Below are 22,219 nucleotides of genomic sequence, written 5' to 3'. Positions count from 1 at the left end.
AGAGCGCGCATGAGCACAAAAGCAGGGGGAGTGGGAGAGGGAGAAGCAGACTACCCGCTAAGCAGGGAGCCCGATGCAGGACTCGATCCCAAGACCCTGGAATCATGACCTGAGCTGAAGGCAGACGCTTAACCGACTGAGCCACCCAAGTGTCCCCTCTTTTGTCTTTGTGGTTTTTTTTTTTCCTCCTCCCTGTGCTGAATCACCAGGTTGTGGTTCACAGCTATCTGAAAGATCCATTTAATTTTCTTCTCACCATTGAACATTTTAGCAAAATCAGACTTCTTGAGAGCTCCGTGTTCTCCCAGCCCTTGGGTCTCCCTCTAGCCACTGGGTGTGCCCCCGTGGAAAGCGACTGGCCGGTGTGGGACTCCGGGAAACAGTCTGTTCACAGCTGAAGCCTGTTCTGTCTCATGAGTCCGGCAGGTTAGCTCACCTGGCCAGGGGCGGCTGGGAGGTACAGAAGAGGCACCCGCTGCTGCAGGATGAGTCGGTGTGTCGGCCTGCCACACACAGTCCTCAGCTGTCCCCAGAGGCAGGCAGAGGCCTTTCTTTTCTTGCTTCCCTTTGAGGAGGACACGGCCTCTGTTACCGGTTGAACTGTGTCCCCCCACCCCCAAACCAAAAGACCTGTGGGAATTCTAAGCCCCCGTACTTCCCAGTGTGACCTGATTTGGAAAGAGGGTCTTCCAGATTTAACCAGTTAAAATGAGGTTAAATGAGGTCATTAGGGTGAGTCTTAATCCAGTATGACCAGTGTCCTTATAAAAAGGGGAAATTTGATGGGATGCCTGGGTGGCTCAGTCGATTAAGTGTCTGCCTTCGGCTCAGGTCGTGATCCCAGGGTCCTGGGATGGAGTCCTGCATCAGGCTCCCAGCTCAGCAGGGCGTCTGCTTCTCTCTCTCCCTCTGCCCCTCCCCCCTGCTCGATCTCTCTCTCTCTCTCTCTCTCTCTCTCTCTGACAAATAAAATCTTTAAAAAGGGGGTGGTAATTTGGACACAGAGACATGCACAGAGGGAAGACAATGTGAAGAGATGGAGGGAGAAAGAGATGAGGCAGGGATTGGGGTCACATGGCACAAGAGAACAGGGAACACCAGAGCCCCCAGGAGCTGCAAGAGGCCAGGAAGGATCCTCCACTAGATCCTCAGAAGGAGCACGGCTCTGCTGACACCTTGATTCTCGACTTCTGGGCTCCAGAACTGTGGGATAATGAATTCTTATTGTTTTATTATTTTTTTAAAAGTAGCTAACCTCGTATGTCTTACTAAGAAGGTGGTGAGGAGGTTTGCTGTGAGAGTATCCAGCTGAAGTATGCCCTAGGCAGCAGAAACAGCCAGGGCGAAGGCCCTGAGGCAACAGTGCCTGGGTGGGATGGGGAGCTTCTGGGAGTTTTGGAGCAGAGGACTGAGTGCTCTGCCATCTGTTTGCCAGGATAGGGGCTGGAAGTCCTGTGGGGGCCATGTCATCTAGGCAAGTGATGGTGGGGTTCACCTGAGCAGGACAGTGGAGGTGAGGAGAAATGGGCACATTCTGGAAACTTCTTTACAGATAGAGGCAGCAAGACTACTTCAGACCCAGCAGGGGGCTGCTGTGGCACTGTAATCCCACAGCTTTTGTCCAGCTCTTTGGTTTCCATACAAAAATGGAATTATCATCTTCGGATTGTGTGGTGTGACCAGGAGATGGCAAACTACAACCCCCAGGCCAAATCCAACCGGTAGCCTGTTTGTGTAAATAAAGTTTTATTGGCACATAGCTGCTCTCATTCACTGATGCACTGTGGCCCCTTTCATTCTCCAATGGCAGTGTTGTCGTGACCTTCCCGTACAGGCATACCTCATTTCAGTGTGCTTCGCTTATGGCCCTCTGTAGATACTGCGTTTTTTATAGATTGAAGGTTTGTGGCGTCAAGAAAGTCTGTCACCACTGTTTTCCAGTATTTGCTCATTTTCTATCTGGCTGTCACATTTCAGTAATTCTCACAATATTTCAAACGTTTTCATTATTATTATATTTGTTATGGTGATCTGTCATCAGTGATTACTGAAAGCTCAGATATGGTTAGCATTTTTTAGCATGAAGTATTTTTAAACTTAGGTATGTACATTGTTTTTTAGACCTAGTGCTATTGCATACTTGATCGGCTACAGTAGAGTGTAAACATAGCTTTTATAGCCACTGGGAAACCAAAAAATTCATTTGCAGGTTGGCACTGAACGCACAGTATCTCCTCGGTGTGCCTGTATCTTTCTGTTCAAAGACCTCAAGCGGCTTCTGTTCTCCCGCCTTGATCCCTGACTGATACACTATGTTATGATACATAATACATTTTGATACATCCATAAAACCAGACTTGATTTCAGCCACCCTAACTGCTCACCGTCACCCCTAGCCCATAGTCAAAAGCCTACCGATAAAATTTGATTTCCCAAAGACTTAACTGCAGGTAGCTTCCTCGTGACCAGAAACCTTACTGAGAGCATGCACGGTCAATTAACGCATATTTTGTGTGTTATATGTTATATTGTATGTTGAATGTGTTCTTTTTTTAAAAAGATTTTATTTATTTATTTATTTTAGAGAAAGAGAGAATGTGAGCCGGGTGGTGGTGCAGAGGGAGATGGAGAGAGAGACTCTCAAGCAGACCCCGCTCTGAGCGCAGAGCCTAACGTGGGACTCGATCTCACGACCCTGAGATCATGACCTGAGTGGAAACCAAGAGTCGGACACTTAACCGAGTGAACCACCCAGGTGCCCCTATAATCTGTATTCTTACAGTAACGTCAGCTACAAAAAAAGAAAATCGTAAGGAGGGGAAAATACATTTATAGTCCTGTAGCATATAGAGAGAACTCTCCATATGAGTGGACCTACCCATCTGAAATACACATTGTTCACGGTCATCCGTACAGATTGTTCTGCAGGTCGTTCTTTCCTCTAACGCTCTTTCCCATATCTTTCTGTGTCAGCATATCTGACCCCCCTTTGCTCTTTTTATCAGCTACCTGCTATCTCATCCTGCGGACCAACCTTGCTGACTTAGTCCTTCTCCCCCCCTGATGCACATTTAAGGTCCCTCCGAGACTTCTCGGTTGACCCCATCCCGTTACAGCGTGGTATGCGGGCGTTCATTAAATGCACTTGGTCTTTTTTCCTCTTTTTGACTGATTAAAAATGACTCATGTGTGTTCCTGCTGAAAAGGGCCCTGGGGCTCATCCGCTCCCTGCCCCACCCCCACCCCTGGCTCTGCTCCCTCCACGACCGGCCTGGGACCCGTTCCCAAACAACTCACTCAGCAGATGTTTGATGATTTCAGAAAGCAAGAGGGTCGCAGGTCACGTCCATCAGCTCCGTGCAGAGCCCCCCAGGACCGCACCCGCCCTGTGGCCTGGTGAAGCCGAGGTGGGAGCCTTGCCAACGACGTGACCACACGGGTTTCTATCTTTATGGTCTCTTCGATCACTTCCGTAGCGGGTTAGCTCAACTTACAAACCTAACAAATATTTTCCTGTCGGCACCACACTTTTCCCGGGAGAGCTGAAAGCTTCTGGCCTCTGGGTCAGGGGGTTGCCTTGGCCCCAGGCCAGCGATTCATGGGCTCACACGGCAGCATCGGATCTGCACCGGCCTCCCTGAGCCGCTGGGAGAGGCCCAGGGACACCAGGCTGTTGGGCTCCGGGTCCTAGTCTGTCCTGTCTGCAGATAGGGAGTCGGGGTGAACGCGGCGGGGGGGGGGGCGGTGGACACATGTGGAGTTCCAAGGGGGACCCGATCAGTGGCTGAGCCAAAGTGATTTGCAGTTATTCTGCAATTACATTTCTTATAGAGCTTGGAAGACATTTTAGACAAAAAGGCGTGTGAAATGACACAGTATCCCTCGTATAGAGAGACAAACCTTTCTACGCTCTCCTTTTTTTTTTTTTAAACGGACACAGGGAATTCTTTTTTTTTTTTTTTAGATTTTTTTTATTTATTTGACAGAGACAGAGACAGCGAGAGAGGGAACACAAGCAGCGGGAGTGGGGGAGGGAGAAGCAGGGAGCCCGATGTGGGGCTCGATGTGGGGCTCGATGTGGGGCTCGATGTGGGGCTCGATCCCAGGACTCTGGGATCATGACCTGAGCCGAAGGCAGACGCTTAACCACTGAGCCACCCAGGCGCCCCATCTACGCTCTCCTTTTTAAACGCCCGTGACCTACTGGCTGGAGGGAAGACACATGGGAAGAAGTTACGTGGGGGTGCAGCCCGGTCTCCTTCTGATCTCTTTCCTTTAATTCTTCTTCACCCCCGTGAATGTCTTGGGCATCTCATGTCTCCCTGTGTCTCCTTTGATAACGAGGCATGCCGATGAGATGTGAGCGCTGGAGCCTGAAGAACCTATTTCCAAAGAAGGTCACATTTGCCTGTTCCGGGACAAAGATTAGGACTTGGGCATAATATTTTTGGAGGGACACACTTCAACTCACTACCGAAGCCAAGATCTTTCTTCACCAGTGTTAACAGTGCTCAACTTTTGACTGACAAAACTTTGATAATGGCAAATTAAACAATTGAGATATTATAAAACAGATGGATTTGTGGATTAATAATGGTAAATAATTTTTTCCTTAGAGATTTGATTCTTAGTGGAAGTATCGTAAATTTAAATTGGGAACTCAGGGGGCGCCTGGCTGGCTCCGGCTGAGGAGCATGCGACTCTTGATCTCGGGGTTGTGAGTTCGAGCCCCACATCAGGTGTAGACCGTACTAAGATAAATAAATAAACTTTATAAAAAAATAAATAGATTGGGAACCCAGTTATACTCTCCTAGTATAGTAAACAGTTGGTGGATGACTTAAATTGCTTATGAGATGCAAAATGTAGCCAGAGCACTCATACCAGTAGAGGTTTAACATTTTTTTAAAGATTTTATTTATTTGAGAGAGGGCACGGAGGAGAGTGAAAGGTAGAAGCCGACTCCCTGCTGAGAAGGGAGCCCTATGTGGGGCTTGATCGCATGACCCTGAGATCATGACCTGAGCTGAACGCAGATGCTTAACCGACCAAGCCAACCAGGTGCCCCCAGATTTTTTTGAGATCCTCACAGATTAGTGCATCAAAAAGCAGCTTCTTTTTCTCGCTTTTTTTAAAAATTTCTTTCTCTATTTCTTCCTTTCTTCCCTCCTTCCTTCCCTCCCTCCCTCCCCCTTCCCTCCTTCCCCCTTCCTTCCTTCCTTCCTTCCTCTCCTTCTTTGTTGAGAACATTTAAGTTGGGGCCAAATTCTTTGCCTGGTGCGCAGGCCCAAGGCTGCCGTGTTGGGGAACCCCCGCAGGTGCAGGGTGGCTGACAGCCTCCCGTCCCCCCACCAGGATAGAACGGGCCATGCAAAGGCTGCTGGGAGCAGTGTTCCAGGCTGAGAGAGCAGAGCCAGGGGCAGAAGGGCAGGGTGGAGTGTGGCTGGAGGGTGTGGGCGAGGGGGTGGTGTGTGGTGAGATCCTGGCTCTGTCCCTGGGCAGCCAGCGTCTCTGGGATGCAGCCTCCTTTGCTGAGGACTGGGGACGACAGCCCTCCTTGCTGAAGATGGTTAGGAGACAAAGAAAATGCCCCCATTCATTCCTGGTGCCTGGTGCTCACGCGGTGAAGGCCAGCCGCTATTGTTACTGGTGGTTTTATTGTCGCTGCTGTCAGTCTGTTTCACGTCAGGGACTCTAGGGCCCCTTCCTGTCCTCAGCAGAACCACGGGTGGCTCTCTCCACCACTTTGGAAGGTTGTGAAGAGGGCCTCAGGAATGAGCCTTGAAGCATCGTGCTGAGTGAGGGAAGCTAGTCCCAGAAGGCCACACAGTGTGCGATCCCATTGACATCACACGTCCGAAACAGAACAACCCATAGAGAGAGCAGATGGCTGATTGCAGGGGCCGGGGAAAGGGGGTGGGGGCGGTGCCTGCTCATGGGGACAGGGTCTCCTTTGGGAGTGATGGAAATGTTCTAGAATTAGGTTATGATGATGGTGGCACAGCTCTGTAAATACACTAAAGACTGTTGAATTGTACATTTTAAATGGATGAAATTTATGGGAAGTAAATGATATCTTGATAAACTATTAAAAAAAAAAACAGGAAAGGAAAGAGTGCCATGGGAGAGGTAGAGGGTGGTGAGGCCTGGAGTCGGCCCCCTAGAGCTGAACCCCGGTGGAGACAAGGCAGGTGATGAGAGGCTGGGGAGGTAGGAACCACAGCCCCGGCTCACATGGCAGCAGGAGCTGAGTGCCCAGGGTGGGGTGGCACATAAAGCCTGGGGAGCCAGGACGGCCAGGAAGCCTTGGAAGGTTTGCATGGAAACATCTCCTCCTGCAACACCTCTACCCCCTCCTGGGAGCTGGTTCCTCCCACTCCCAGGTTATCTGGCCCCTGCATCACACCTGGGAGGACTCTTCCCCCCTTTACGGGACGAGGCGCCCTTTATGGACACCGAATACGTCCTGGGCTTAGAGCTGGCCTTGCATCCCCAGTTCTAGTCCCCACTGGTCCCCTGTGAGGTGAGTTCTGCTGTCAGAGGTTCTGGAACTCATCTGTTTAGACTGATCTTCCTAGGCGGTCTGGGGATCCCCTGAGGGCGGGGCCAGTCTGGTCCATCTCTGAGCACCTGGTTCGCTGGCCAAGTGGGTGGTGTCCATAGACACTTGATGAGAGAAGAAGGGGAAGAAGCAGTGACCTCACCTCAGGGCTGTCTGTACCTGCCCACCTGACCCAGGGGGCCTTGTCCCTTGCCCACCCCAACTGGGTCAGACACACCATTGGCCAAGGTGGCTGTCTTGGGCTCTGTCCCTTGCAGACCCAGTCTCCTGCAGGGCTGGGTGAATCCACCCGCAGGGAGCAGAGGGTGCCCAGAGCTACGGCAGCCTGGTGCCTCTTCAGCTGCCTCCTTGTCCCGGGTGTGTCCAGAACATTCCTGGCACTGAGCTGGCACCTTCCCCAGGACAGAAGTGGCCGGCGGAGCCGAGACAGGGCAGGGCGTTTACTGTGGTGCTTTTATTTCCAGCCTGTTTGCCCAGAAGGCAGAACCAGCCAGGGCTCCCATTTGGGGGTGAATTGTTTGGCCCTCAGTTTTCTCATGCACCAAACCTCAGAGCTGGCCTGAGTGCCGCCTGAGGCTGGTCCCTGCTCTCGTCTTGCTGGAGCCTCCAAGAATGAATGTTGGGCCCTCGTGGCAGCCTAAGGGACAGATTAAAGTGCCTGGAGGTGTCTGACTCCCAGCCATGCTCTGGTCTTGGTAAGAAGGGCTGTTGAGGGGGATGCCTGGGTGGCTCAGTCAGTTAAGCGTCTGCCTTCGGCTCAGGTCCTGATTCCGGGATCCTGGGATCAAGTCCAGCGTGGGGCTCCCTGCTCAGCAGGGAGTCTCCCTTTCTCTCTGTCCCTCCCCCTGCTTGTGCTCTCTCTCTCAAGTAAATAAATAAAATCTTTTAAAAAATTATGTTTCTGCTTTTATAAACAGATTTATTGAGGCACAGGTGGCCTACAATAAACTGCACATATCTGTATCAAGTATCGGATTAGCTAAGTTTTGACCTATGTCCTTGCTGGTGAAACCATCACCAGAGTTGAGACAGTGAACGCAACCAACACCCCCCAAAAATTCCCTGGGTCCGAAAAGAAAACTTCTGTTTCCTGCACTGTACTCACAGCGCATCTGACACGAAACATGGGTTTTCCACACCCAGCAATCCCGACATCACCCGGAGTTAGCACTGACCCCACAGGTGAGGGCTTTCGTCCCACGAGGCTGCCCCCACGTCCGACACCAGCCACAATGCTGGATCTCCAGGACTCCTGACAGACTAGCTACAAATCAAGGGGTTCCTTTGACCCCCTCTTTGGATTCCATAATTTGCTAGAAATGCTCACAGAACTCTGGAAAGTGCTTTACTTCCTATTACAGTGTGTTATCAAGGATAATACCAGAGGAAGAGATGCATGGGGCATGTATGTGGGAAGGGGCGTGGAGCTTCCATGCCCCCTCTGGGCAACCCCCCCGCTCCAGGTACCTCCTCGTGTTCACCAAGCCAGAAGCTCTTCAAGCCCCGTACTTCCGTGTTTTTACAGAGGCTTCAAGCCATAGTCAAGATTGATGAAGTCATTGGCCATCGGTGACTGAGTATCAATCTCCAGCCCCTCTTCTGACTCTTTGGAATCGAATCACATGGTTGCTTCCCTGACAAGCAGCCCCCATCCTTAGGTGTGTTCCCAAAGTCACCCCATTAACAGAAAGTCAGGTGTGGTTGGAAGGGGTCTTCTATGAATAACAAAAGATGCTCCTATCACTCATCACTTAGGAAGTGACAAGGGTGTTAGGAGCTCTGAGCCAGGAACCCAGAACAAAGACCAAGTATGGTTTCTTGTTATTTCACAATAACAAGAACAATAGCAGGACCCCTTCTGATGCCTCCTGTCTGCTCCTCCCTCTCTTTCTCAAGCAGCCACTGATCTGCTTTGGGCCACTCTAGATTAGTTTGCATTTTCTATAAGTGGAACTCTACAGTGTGTACTCGTTTTTATTTGTCTTCTTTCACCTCGCATCGTTTTGAGATCCATCCACGTTTCTACCCCCTCAATATTTCTTTCTTTTTCATTGCTTCATGGTGGTGTTCCATTGGAGGAAACTGATTCCTTTCTATCAGGTGCATTCTGTATGTTAGACATGGTCCCAGTGAGTTTAATCTCCAAATTCCATTTTATTTTTTTATTATTATTTTTTAAAGATTTTATTTCTTTATTTGACAGAGAGAGAGAGAGAGAGAGAGAGAGAGAACAAGCAGGGGGAGTGGCAGGCTGAGGGAGAAGGAGAAGCAGCCCCCCCGCCAGGAGCAGGGAGCTCGATCCCAGGACCCTGGGATCATGACCTGAGCCGAAGGCAGTTGCTTAACCAACTGAGCCACCCAGCTGCTCCTCCAAATTCAGTTTTAATCCCCAAATTGGTCTGCAAGGAAGTATTGTGATCTCCACTTTGTAGCTGGGGCAATTAAAAAGCTCAGAGATGTCAAGCAACCTCTCACATGTCACACAGCTGGTAAATGTTAGAGTCAGAATTTGAACATGCACCTGGCTCCAAAATTCTGTTGCTCCACTGGACCACACTGTCCTGTGCAGTGGTCCTTCTGAGATCCTGGGGCCACTGTGGGAGTCCTGGGCTCCTCAGCAGCAAGATGCATTTTCCTTTCTTCTCTTTTTTTCTTTTATTGAGGTGATATTGACATACCATAAAGTTAACCAGTTTATTTTTTTGTTGTTATTTTTTTAAGATTTTATTTATTTACTCGACAGAGACACAGCGAGAAAGGGAACACAAGCAGGGGGAGTGGGAGAGGGAGAAGCAGGCTTCCTGCCAAGCAGGGAGCCTGATGAGGGGCTTGATCCGAGGACTCTGGGATCATGACCCGAGCTAAAGGCAGACGCCTAACGTCTGAGCCACCCAGGTGCCCCAAGTTAACCATTTTAAAGGGAACAATTCAGTGGCATTTAGTATATTCAAGATGTTGGGCAACTACTACTATTTTTACCACCCCTAAAAGAAACCCCATACTCGAGATGCCTGGGTGGCTCAGTCAGTTAAGTATTTGCCTTCGGCTCAGGTCATGATCCTGGCGTCCCAGGCTCGAGTCCCCACATTGGGCTCCCTTCTCAGCGAGGAGCCTGATTCCCCCTCTCCCTCTGCCTGCCGCTCCCCCTGCTCGTTCTCTCTGTCCCTCTCTCCCTCTGGCAAATAAATAAGTACAATTAAAAAAAAGAAAGAAACCCCATACCTATTAGCAGTCATTCCTCCTTCCTCCTTGAATCCTGAAAGTAACCAGCAGTTAGGTTTCCAGTGTGGACAGCCCCCCTGCCGCAATGCAAAGGCCAGGGGTGGTGCGCCTGCCCACCCCTCCCTGGTGGGGCACCCTGTGTTGGGGGGCAGTGGAAGAAGGTGCTCAGGCTCTGTGTGTCAGGTCTCAAAACCCCTGCCCCACTCATGACTGGAGCTAGATAGGAAATCCCAGGTCTTGCCCTAAGATTTCCACTACCCAGTGATCCCCCATGTCTGCCCGGCCATGGTGGCCGGGAGCCGACTCTGCTGCTCGGCACAGACCAGCACTGTCCCCCACGGCCCGTCCAGGTTCATATGATGCTGAACATCTCAGCGAGATGTTCCCCAACGAGACAAGCAGAGCCTGTGACTCCTGGAACAACATCACGGAGAAAAACTTGGGCATTCTGGGGGCGGGGGGGGCGGGGGGGGGGGGGGGGAGCAAGGCGCTGGGTGAATGTGTGTGTTGGGGGTGGGGGAGCTGCTCCAAGCACAGGGATCTGGAGCAGGGCAGACTTGCTAGCTCCAAATTTCCAAAGCAAATTCAACAGCTCGCCCTTGGCCTTCAAGTTGCTGCCCAAGAGGCACCGAGGGCCCGGGTGAGGCCAGAAGTGCCAGACATTCCCTGCGAGCCACGCTCCTGCTAAAGAGCCAAGCCCCGGACTTCTCTTTCTTGAGCAGCAGCTTTATCAAGCTACACCTCACATATCCTACGTTCACCCTTCCAAAGGGTCCAATTCACTGGTTTTTAGTCTATTCACAGAGCTGTACCGCCGTCACCACGGTCCATTCTAGAACATTCCCATCACCCCCAAAGGAGACCCCGTCCCCATCAGAGTCACTCCTGCTCCATCACCCCCTTGTCCCAGCCCCTGGCAACTGCTCATCTTCCCGTTGCTGTGGATTTGCCCGTTCTTGATATTTCATGGAAATGGACTCCCCCACGATTTGTCTGTTTGTGTCTGGCTTCTTTCTCACAGCGTGATGATTTCGAGATTCAGGGCTCTGTTCCTTGTAGCTAATGCTCCGCTGCACGGATGGACCACACTTTGTTTATCCATCCCTGGGCTGATGGACATTTGCATTGCTTCTGCCTTTTGGCGATCAAGACTAGTGCTGCTGTGAACATGTGTGCACAGTCTGTTTGAACACCTGCTTTCAGTCCTTCGGGCATAAGCCTAGCGCGGCAATGGCTGGGTCTCCTATGCAAATTCGGAAGGAACCTGAAGGAACCACTTCCTCCTTCTGTGAGGTTATTATAAAGACAATAATGAAGATCTTACTCTCTATCCAAAGCCAGTTAGCATCGTCACGTAAAGCGTAGGACACCCTGTCAAATGTGAATCCTACATAAGGAACAAATACATCTATAGTTAGTGTAAGTATATCCCCAATGTTGAATGGGATATATTTACACTAAAAAAAATTTTTTTTTTGTCATTCATCTGAGATTCAAATGTAAATATATTTTTATTTGCTAACTCTGGCAACCCTACACCTAATTCATGTCTTTTCTCTGCTGAGAACATTGTTGTTTAGCCCCATGCTTACTTACCATCTCCCTGTTTTTTGTGTATATACCCCAAAATGGAGTTGCTGGATCATACGGTAAGTCTATGTTTAGCTTTTCAAGGAGCCACCAGACTGTTTTCCGCAGTAGCAGTACCAATTTGCATTTCCACCAACAGTGCACACATTTTTCCACATCCTCACCAAAACTTGTGTATGGTTTATTTATTTATTTAATTTAAATTTTTTTTTTTTTTTTTTTTTTACTGGCTGCTTCGAGTTTATTTTCCACTTGGTGCGAGGCACACGGATCCAGGGTGCCAGGAAGGCTCGTGTGTGGCTTGGATAGTAAAGAGTGGGGTTCTCTCAACTTCTTTTTTGTGTTTTAGCTATTTATTTTGATATAAAATAACCCAACTGCTTCTGCTTGCTGCAGCCTGCCTAGTCTAGGGGAAGGGGAGGGGAGGGGCTCTGATGAGCCCAGTGCCTCCTGAAGGCGGGGGGCGGGGGGAATGGGGGGTGGTCTCTCAGGATGGGGGCCCCATGTTGGCTTTGCAGACTGCCCACCACGCTGCTTCCTCATGGCTTCCAGAGCCAAGTCCCAGAGGATCCTGCTGCTGGAAGCTTGGGAAGATACCAAGCTTTCTGGGGACTCCAACACTGCAGCCGAGTATGGGAGAGTGGACTTCCCGAAAAAGAAGCTTGCCCACCAGTGCCCTGGGTCAGCCTTGGGGAGACTGGGGTGGTGAGGGATGGCTTCCCCAGCATACTCTGCACTTCTGCAGGAGCTGTTACTGGAAGGGGAGCCCAGGCGGCACCAGTAATAGTCGTGGGAGGCCACAAGCAAGCCGCTGGAGGGGATGGCTGCCAGGCTGTCACTTGCAGGCTGCTGGAAACCTCGGCGACGACCCCTCGCGGGCCTCTGCGCGTGATCACAGGTGGCGGGGACGGGGATGCTAGGCCACGGAGCCCATTTGCAGAGGAGACCACAGAAAGCCGATCAGCTCGCGCAGGAGTGAGCTTGGACAGAGGCACCGGCTTGGGTGTTAATGGTCTATTTAAAACAGTAAGAAACCATTGTAACAGGTGTGAAGTGATATCTCATTGTGGTTTTAATTTGCATCTCCTTAACGATTAGGGATGAGCATCTTTTCATGCGCTTGTTGGCCATCCGTGTGTCTTCTTTGGAGAAACCTTTATTCAGACCCTTTGCCCATTTTGGAATTGGGTTGTTTGCTTTTTATTGTTGTTGGACTGCAGGCGCTCTTTATATATCCTGGGTATTAATCCTTTATCAGATACATGATTTGCACAAATGTTCTCCCATTCTGTGGGTTGTTTAAAATCCCTTTAAGCCACCCGTTTATGGTAATTTGTTATAGCGGCCGCAGAAGACTTATTCTTCCTCCCATGCCCCTGCGGGGCCCGAAATGCACATGTGATGTGTGCATACGCACACACGTGCACACACACCCCCACCCCGCCCCGCCAACATTTTGGTTGTTGTTAGGGAGGGTGAATGCTCGCTCTTCTCCATGGGCAGCAGGGAGAGTGCTGGGCGGATCTCAGCTTGGATTCTTCCTGATCTGTGAAGGTGTCTTGGAAGGTGCTTTCCTGCTCCACGGAGATCCCCAGCAGCCTTTGCACTTTGCTTCTGAGTAGCTTCTCCCACCCACTCTCCTTGCACATCTTTTCTAAACACCTGGGAGTCCTGGAGGAGATACTGAGGCTGGGGCATGCAGCAGGTGGTAGGATGAGCGCGCCCTTGCTCTACTGTCTCAACTCCATCTTTGTTCTGGTGGCTGAGGTGCCTCTGGTTCTGGTCGCCCAGATCCACGCTCTTGTAGCCTCCCTGGAAGCCAGGGCTCCAGGGGATCAGGTGGTGCTCTAGGCAGGCACGCCCCGCGAGGCTGAGGCTGCCCTGGGTCAGTGTGGAATGGAGGCTCTGACCACCCTGGAAGTAGCCGGCCACACACTTGGGGGTAAAGTCCATGGTTCCCTGGCCCTGGCTTAGAATGATGTGACTACCACAGCAAATACAGCACTTGACCTTTGGAAGGGACCTGAGGTTCACAGGTGGACATGGTGTGGGGAGGTTGTAGCCAGGTTTCCAGATGGGGCCTGGCATGGTAGCTCCTAACAGCTGAGGGAGCCTGCAGATGTTGGCAGGGGTGTGTATGGTAGGGGGTCGGGGGGGAGGTTGCGTATTCCCATGCAACTCTTGTCAGCCAGGCAGAGTCCATTCATCCAGCTTTGCCCCTGGACAAAATCCTGCATAAGCAACACCACATTCAATCACATCATGCTCAAATCCATCTCTGACGTGTCCATCATGTTGGAACAAATTTGTGCTTTCAAAGCAAATGAGAGCGGAATTGATGGGACTCCCCACCAGCTCCCCCTGCCAGTTTGAAGCTACCAGCAGGAAGTCACTAAATGTGATGGGGGGAGGGATGAGTAGTATTTTAGTCTCTTCACCATCAGGTATAAGAGTCAGTGATAGCCTCAGGAGCACAGAGAATAATAAGATGCAGGGAAATGAGGAAGTGCTCACTTTAGAGTACTTACAACTTTTATTTTATTTTATTTTTTAAGGTTTTATTTATTTGACAGAGGGAACACAGCAGGGGGAGTGTCAGGGAGAGGGAGAAGCAGACTCCCCTCTGAGCAGGGAGCCCGACGCGGGGCTCGATCCCAGGACCCCGAGACCATGACCTGAGCCGAAGGCAGACGCTTAACTGACTGAGCCACCCAGGCGCCCACAACTTTTATTTTTAATATCATATATTTAATTGCAAGTTCGTACAATGCAACGTTTAGCAATGGCCCTATGAGACAAGGACTCACACGTTTCCTAGAAATGGACCAACCGGCTCTTCCCCAGTGCCCTGCGCAGCTCAGGGGGCCAGTGAGGATGTCAGCATATCTGTACTGAGCGCCCACTTGGAGCCAGGGACTGGGTGTGCAGCAGCAAATGGGGCTTGTACCCCAAGGGAGAGAGATGGGAAGCAAGCGCTCCTGGGATAATACAATCATGGCCCCTGCGTGGAGCACCAGAGAGTCAAACTGGGTGATGAGGGCATGGTGGTGTCTGGTTGCCTCCTACTCACCCCATTAGTGAAGAAGGGATCCCCAGCACTGAGATGGGCAAACACACAACACCCACCACTGGTCTGGTGAGATGGACAGCAGTTAGTCGCATATACTCACAGCCCTGGGTTGGGGGAGGACCCAGCTGGCCACACAAGACCCGTGGCAGTTGCACTTGGGAGGGGAGTGAACCACCTGAGGCTGCAGGAGGCAGACTTTGTAGTAGTAACAGGAGGGTGAGGTGCCCCTGGTTCCCAGGGGAGGATGCGATTGGCTTGTTGGAAAGACAAGGAGGTGAGATCCACTAGGCTGAGGATGGGTGGGGTGTAATTGGTCAGGCTGCCAGGGGAACAGGTGGGGACAGCCTCTTCTGCTAAGTCGGGGGGGGCACATATCTGGTGAGAGCAGGGAACTCACAGTTAGGTCTCTGGGGACCTGGAAGGGCAGCCCGTCAAATTCGAGGCCTTACAACCCCGGCAGTCAGGGAAGGAGGGACAGTGGGGCTAGCTGTGAAGCATGGGGTGGGGGCAGCCTTGTGACTCCAGGAGGAAGGGACAGCTAGCATCTGGGCCAGAGGGTGTGGTGGTGGTGGGTGGCGGTCCATGGACTCATGGAGGCCAGTGTGGCCAGAGCCCAGAGGGGAAGGGAGCAAAGGGAGGGGCAGGAGGCTGGCTTTGAGGCTGGAGAGCGGGGCCCAGTTTACAGAAGAACAAGGGGAGGTGTGGCGGGCTGGGCAGGACAGACCGGTATTAGGAGGGTTATGCTAGGAGGCCCTGCCTGGTGCGGGAGAGGACTGAGATGAGAGGCCTGCACCTCTTCCTGGCCTCAGCACCCCGCAGCGCCTGCTGCCTCCCCCTTCCACCCAGGCTCCTGCAGGGCCCCTCCCACATCTGCTAAGGCAAGCCTTGTCTGCCCTCGAGTCCCCACAGCCTGCCCAGGGCTTGGCCTAAAGCCACCAGAGGGTTGGTGGGGAGGCCACCTAGAGGACCCAGGGGGCCTGGGAGCAGGGAGGGTTCAAAGGAAACTTCCAAGAGGAGCAGGGGTTGGGCAACCAAAGGAAAAGGGCAGAAGAGCAGGGTTTGAGGGGTCAGCACAAAGCATCTGAGGAACCAGGGTGAGGCTGAGCCATCAGGGCAGCCTCAGGGCTGCCTGGAGTTTGGACTTGGTCCCAATGAACAGGGATCCCCGAAGATTTGGGTCAGGAGGGAAGTGTGGTCAGCACTAGAGTTTTAGGAGGGCCCTGGTAGCGGAATGGTCCTCCTAGGGGGCCAACGGTGCCAGTTGAAGGGCGGGGGTGATGCTGGAAGGAGCGGGGACAGAACTTGGACATGACATAGAAGGGAGGTGCGCCTCCCCTCCCCTGAGGAACCTGTGACAAGGGGACTGTTGCTCAGTTGGGGACACTCTAAGGGTCCCAACCCTGCTGTATGGCAGAGGGGAAAGGGAGGCCCAGAGAGGGAGGGGCCTGGCCCAGGGGATTCGTGGACAGCGGCAGGACTGCAGAGAGGGTAGAAGTGAGGACTGGCAGTCAGCGGCCCAGGGGCAGCTGCGCATGTGGAAGGTTCGTCCCTTGGCTAGCCTGTCTCCCCAGTCCTGAGGCCACGTGCACTGCACAGGTCGCCGGGCTCTGGCTGGGGTGCGCGCCCTGCGGGGTCGCGGAGTGAAGGCGGCATGGAGATGCAACAGTCACCCGGAGGCCAGGGCGGGGCGAGTCCGCAGAGGGGGCCATGCAGGGGCGACTGGGGCGAGTCCGCAGAGGGGGCCATGCAGGGGCGACTGGGGAGGAGGCTGGAGAGGAGGCAGGGGAGGACGGGTAGGGGGGCAGCCCCGGAAGGAGGTGGGTCCCAACATGACGACCGGTGCAAAGGTGACCGCAGAGGATGCGGCGAGAAAAAAAGGACAGCTTGGGTCCGAGGAAGGGGGAGGGTCCAGGGTGGGGTCAGGCCCGGGCAGGGGGCGGGGCAGTCCGGAGAAAGTCCTTGGAGGGGATGAGTCCCGAGAAGGGAGCGGGGCGGGGCGGGGCCGGGCGGGGGGGGGGGGGGGGACGAGGCGGGTCGGGGGAGGGGGCTGGTCCGGGGCTGCCCCAGCTTGGCCGGCCGCGGAGCGGGGCGCATGGCGCCGTGCGCACGGCGCGGGGGCTGCGAACAAAGGGCCCCCGGCAGCGCAGGGGGCACCGCCGCGCTCGGACCCCGACCCTGGCCCAGCCCCGGCCCGGCCCCCTCCCTGGGCGCCGCGCCCCCGCGGAGCCGAAAAATGTGGGGCGCCCTGCTCTGCCCGCTGCTGTGGCGCCTGCTGCTGCTGCCGCTGCTGCTGTCGCCGCGGGACGGCGTGTGCGCCGCGCCCCAGGCCCCGTGAGTTGCACCGGGCGACGGAGGAGGTTGGCTGTCTTCTCGGGGAGGGGGGCCCCGGGGACCGGCTCAGAGAGCTGCACCGACCTGTCCGAGGCTACACAGCGTCCGCACTGGGCGGGACCTAGACATCCGGCCCCTGACTCGCAGGGGTCGGACTGGGAAGGGGGCACCCCCAGCCTTCAGAGGTGGCCACACGGAGGTGCAGGGAGTCAGGGCCTCCTCCCCACCTCATCCCCTTGGTGTGACGGGGGCTGTCGTCTTGGGTGGCGATTTCAAGTTGTCCGTGGCACGGAGGTAAGAGGTGCGTGTCTTGGCGGGGAAATAGGAGAGACCTACCGTTCCGTTTTCCTTGGGAGGGAGTGGTGGCGGGGAGGAAGTGTTTGTTTTGCTTCCACATTTTTCTTGAAGTTTGACTACAGAGCTTCTGGTGAGTTGACACAGTGAGGAGGTTAATTAACTAGCCGTTAAGGAGAATTTCCCATGAGTTGACTTCACCGGGAATATTTCCAGACCTGCCAAGTTGGGGTGAGCCCTGCAAAGCTGTGGGTTCAGGGGGGCCGCCTGGAGCTGCCCAAGCTGAGCCGTGTAGTCCAGCCTCAGCCTTGATGAGGTGGCTTGTTCAAGCGGCGCTTGCTTAGGAGTTCCCAGAAAACAGGTCAACCGTGGGACGAGGTGGGTGGTGTCGCTTTAGGATCACAGTTGGAAAAGTCAGACACCACACTGCGCTTTGAGCAATGGGATTTACCTCCCCTGGGCCTTGTGAAATTGGAATCCAGCAAATTTTTGTCCTGATCTTTCAAAACAGGCATCCCTTAAAATAGAGGTTTTCAGCCCCAGGGAGGGGGGGGTGATTTTTGTTTTCCTGGGGTCACTGGGCAATTCTAGGGGCATTTTTGGTCCACATCTAGGGGGAGGCAGTGCCGCTGGAATCTACTGAGTGGAGGCCAGGGATGCTTCGAAACATTTGGCCATGCGCAGGTCCACCCCCGCCACAAAGCTTGACTGGGCCCTAAATTACAGACCTCGCCTCATAAAGACCAAGTTCAGAGTCTCTGGGTTGCAGAGTTTCAAACGGTTCTCAGGAGTTTTTGCCTCTGACTAAGGTTGTCCTGGGATGTTACCTTCTGCCAAGGGAAATGGAATCCTGTGCTGGGAGACACGTGCTGCGAAGTGCAAAATTACTGACCTGGGGTTCTAGATTAGTCAGCCTCTAAGCCACAGCTGTGGTCCACCCACTAGAGGGATTCCAATTTAGGAATTGCCCTGGATACCCACTTCTGTGACCCGTGTGATTTTTTTAAAAAAAGATTTTATTTCTTTCTTTGAGAGAGAGAGAGAGAGAGAGAGCACCAGCGGGGGGAGGGGCAGAGGGAGAGGGAGAAGCAGGTTCCCAGTTGAGCAGACGCTTAACTGACTAAGCCACCCAGGCGCCCCAACCCATGTGATTTTTGCATGAGGAATCCCTGACCCCAGAAACCAGCACAGATTTGCACGTTGTCATAAGACCAGTACTGTCTAGGGTGCCTGGGTGGCTCAGATGGTTGAGCATCTGCCTTCGGCTCAGGTCATGATCCCAGAGTCCTGGGATCGAGTCCCACATCAGGCTCCTTACTCAGCGAGGAGTCTGCTTCTCCCTCTGCCCTTCACCCTGCTTGTGCTCCCTCTCTCTCAAAAAAATAAATAAAATAAAATTTAAAAAAAGACCAGTACTGTCTACTCTTTACCAAAAACCACCATTCCCAGGCCCGGACTTCTGAGACCTTCTAAGACTTAAACCAGTGTCAGTCCTGATGCCGGGGGCCCGGGGGAGGGGGGTGGTGGTGCATCAGGTCAACAATGCTAGGCTGGCAAGCATCCCAGCAGCCGCAACTCCTGAATCTCAGGGAGAGTTAATTTGGTTCTGTTGGGTTCTCTAGGCCCTTTGGGTGAAAAATCTAACTCAGAACTGGATACGGGCTTTAAGAGGCAACCAAGGAACATGAACGTGTGGATTGTCTAGTCCCCAAATGCTCTTCTGTGGTCTGTATGTGCTGTGTGGGAGGTCTGGGGGTCATCTGGGAGCTAGATGGAAAGATTATTCCTAGAGGAGGCTGAGGTCCCACTGCAGCGGGACAGGACACGTAGGAAGCCAGAGTCACTGCACGCCCTGTTGGTGTTGGGATTAGTTAATACAGAGCACATACCTAGGGTGATGATGGTTACATACCCAGGATCAGCACAGTTATGTACCCAGGATCACTGCATGCTGTGTGAACTGCTAAGGCCAGACACTACGCATGGGAACTCAGGGAGCACCCTGCACCCTCTGGTGGGTGCTGGAGGCAGCAAACACTGCACATCACGTACAAAGCAAGAGTTCCCGTGCTTGAGTTTATGTTTATGTTTAGTGTATGCGGTGTATGTTTAGCCCACTGTCACTGCATGTATACCCCATTTGCATGAGAATCTGAGAAAGCGCATAAGACCCAGGATCAGTCCACATTCTGGTCCGTGCTGGATCTGGACAGTGCATTCAGGAACCCCAGGGTCACTGCATGCTCCAGATAATGCAGTCACATGCCCAGGATGAATGCATGCTCTGTGCATGGCTGAGGCCAGACGCTGCGCATAGAAACCCGGTCATTGTGGGTGGTTGTTGGTGCTGGAGTAGGACGAACATTGGACCCCCGGGTCGTTCCTGGTTCCGGTCATTGCTGGATCTGGGCTGTGCACGTACAAAACTAGGGTCTTTACACATTCTCATCGGTGTTGGAGTTACATAGGAAGTAGCTGGTATGTCCCGAGGTCCTTGCAGGCTCCGGGCAGTCCTGAAGTAGGACAGTCCACATAGGAAGCCAGAGCTGGTAAACTCTGGCCACTGTTCAAGCTGGACAGAGCCCAGTGGGCTCCCAGGGTCAGTGTTGCGGCCGGACAGTACCCGACAGGAGCCCAGTGTGTCTCTTGAAATGCCAGATTTTTCATGAAGTTTTAATGAAGTCCAGTTTATCAATGATTTCTTTGCTGGATCGTGCTTTTAGTATCTTACACATGAACTCTGTGCCTAACCCCAGCTCCCAAAGCCTTTCTCCTCTTGTCTTCCAGGGCTTTTATAGTTTTACACATATTAGATCTCTGACCCAGTTTGAGTTCACCTCAGTGTATGGTATTCAGTCAGGGTCTAAATTTGTCTCGTTGTGTGTGGACGTTTGGTTGTCCCAGAGGGCATTTTGGAGACACGAAGATCTCTCCTTCTCTCATTTGCCTGGCCTAGTGTTTTCCCTTCCGCCTGCTTCCTTCTGGTGCCTGTAGCACTCTGCATGCCTGGGCTTGTGAGCAGTTTTCGTGGTTAAAGATGAATGAGACTTTCTGATTATCCGCGGAAGGTTGTAGAACACCAGAGGCAGGAGCTCAGGTGGGGAGGACCTGTGTGCCTCAGGTCAGGTGCCCTAAGGGTGCCCCAAGGCTCTCCCCGGTCCGACTGTGGAACCTGTGGCATGTTCCTTCTCCTGGAGCGACAGCTTGCCCATCTGGAAAATAAGATAATATTCTCCACCTTCCAGGAGAGGCCTGTTTTGGCGCGACTGTTCGCAGAGCTTTTCCCGTTTTGGGCCATTTAGTTAATTTTCAGGGCTTTGTTCTTAAGATTAATGCTGCGGGAAGCTCCTTGTTTCTTTCCACTGGGTTCTGGAGTCTGGCTGCCTGGGTTTGCATCCTGGTCTCTTACTGGCTCAGGCACGTGGCTTGGCTTTCCAGGGCTTAATTTCTGACTCTGTAAATGGCTTTTTGGCACTTGTCACAGGGTGGCTGTGAGGATGAAGTGGGATCCTGCCAGTTACTCAGGAGAGTGGGTTACAGTATTGGTGCGGCACTTGCAAAGGTCCTGTGGCAGAATGTGCTGACTGCAAAGGCCACAAGCCAGAATGCAGACATTGGAAGGGGGTGTGGTGCTGGGTAGATCCAGAGAGGCCAGATTCTTACCTCGTCAGCGGGCTTCAGAGATGAATAAGCCAGCCCCTGGTCTCAAGGAGCTCACAGGTCGGTGGGGGACCCATATACATAAAATGACAGTGTCATCATGGTGTGGGCAGGCGTAGGTGGAAGACCATGCAGGGAGCACCGTGACCCAGCCGGAGAGGCAGGGAGGCCAGAGGTGGGTCAGACAGCCTTTGGCCTTCACTGACGTTCTCCTCTCCTACAGGGCCTACTTGATTGCTGCACCCTCTGTCTTCCGCTCAGGAGTGGAGGAAGTCATCAGCGTGACCATCTTTAACTCCCCCCGGGAAGTCATGGTCCAGGCTCAGCTGGTGGCCCAGGGCGAGGAGGTGGCATGGAGCCAGGGAGCCATCCTGGGTAGGTCCCTGGGGTGGCTGACCAGGGCTTCCTCGTCCTTGGCAAAGTGGCCTTCGGGGCTCGGGTGACATGGGCATTGCTTTGCTTCTCTCCCATCCCACCTCCCATCAGGGGAGGGAGAATAGACTGCTTTTCCCCCCACTTTTCAGATGGGGAGAGTGAGACCCAGGAGGGGCAGCCAACTGCCCCGTCTAGGAAACCAGAGTGAATTGTTCCTCTGCAGCCCAGGTTCTGGGGGTGCAGCTCTGGATGGAGTCGGGCATCCTTCTGGCTATAGGTGGGACCGGGGCCCAGAGGGACTCTCAGGACCGCTTCAGACTGCTGGCTGAGCTATTCTAGCGCCCCTGTGGTGTTAGATGCAGACTCCAGGCTTCCAGCCAGACTCACTGAGTTGGACTCAGGCCCCCAGCCAGCCTCTGTCCAGCTGTACTTGGTAACTGCAGATAACAACCGCACAGGCCTCCTGGACACAGGTGGTGAGAGCAGGGAGCTGCCCAGGGCCTGTGGTCCAGCACGCAGAGTGTGATTTGGCCGCAGGAGACACAGAGGGTGATGTCGGGGCTCTCAGGCCAGCGAGACAGCGCCTGGCCCCGGCGAGAGGCTGGCCTGGAATGGAAACCAGGAGAGGGCTTGGGTGGGCAGGAGTGCAGGCAGTCCTGACTCCGTGGGCCACCCCAAAACCCACATCAGGTTGGCTTCAGCAACAGTGTTTATGGACTCTCACGACTAGGGAAGTCCACTGGCATCACAGGTCCTCTCCCAGCCCCATTTCCGAATGGGCCCGCGACTCCCGGAAGCTGAGAGAGTGACGGGTTCTCCAGACCAGTGAGAATGTCCCAGCGTTCTCTCTGATTGGCCGGACTTGGATCATGTGCTCAATCGTGACCCAACTGATTGGCCCATTTTGGGTCATGTGCTCAACTCTGAACCAATCACTGTGACTGGGGGAGGGCCTGTGTAGATGTTCACAGAGCCCCAGGAGAGAGGGAGAGAGCCACGCCAAACCTCCTGAACGGGGAGCTGGGCAGGTGGCTCCCCCAAGGAAATTGGGGTTCTGCTAGTAAAAAATGGGGAATGGAGACTGGGAGGCAAAAACAGTACATGCTAAATCAAAT

At 53.3% G+C, this 22,219-nt stretch overlaps 2 protein-coding genes across 6 annotated transcripts in view; one reads left to right on the top strand and one right to left on the bottom strand.

Annotated features, from left to right (window-relative positions):
- Positions 1–11,913: 11,913 nt before the first annotated feature.
- LOC141374233 (uncharacterized) lies at positions 11,914–13,327 on the bottom strand. Its single transcript, XM_073901741.1, has 3 exons — positions 13,109–13,327; positions 12,073–12,334; positions 11,914–12,035 (listed from the first exon to the last, which is right to left on the bottom strand). Exons 1-3 carry the CDS (start codon positions 13,325–13,327, stop codon positions 11,914–11,916), a joined length of 603 nt encoding a protein of 200 aa, XP_073757842.1.
- A 3,201-nt stretch (positions 13,328–16,528) lies between these two features.
- The window catches only part of CPAMD8 (C3 and PZP like alpha-2-macroglobulin domain containing 8), a 77,149-nt gene continuing 71,458 nt past the window's right edge, over positions 16,529–22,219 (top strand). For 4 of the 5 annotated variants that reach the window (XM_025885647.2, XM_073900941.1, XM_073900940.1 and 1 more), the window contains exons 1-2: positions 16,529–16,775; positions 20,953–21,104. In XM_025885647.2, coding sequence (XP_025741432.2) covers positions 16,537–16,775; positions 20,953–21,104 — 391 coding nt within the window. In that variant the 5' untranslated portion in view covers positions 16,529–16,536. Of the gene's footprint in view, positions 16,776–20,952; positions 21,109–22,219 lie in introns of all 5 variants that reach the window. The other variant, XM_073900939.1, reaches the window with a different exon arrangement.

This window comes from Callorhinus ursinus, unplaced genomic scaffold (assembly GCF_003265705.2).
Source record: "Callorhinus ursinus isolate GAN/ISIS: 27379988/994484 unplaced genomic scaffold, GSC_fseal_2.0 scaffold15, whole genome shotgun sequence".
Classification (NCBI taxonomy): Eukaryota; Metazoa; Chordata; class Mammalia; order Carnivora; family Otariidae; genus Callorhinus; species Callorhinus ursinus.
Note: the sequence above shows the minus strand (reverse complement) of the source record. Positions and strands in the feature narration are given on the sequence as shown.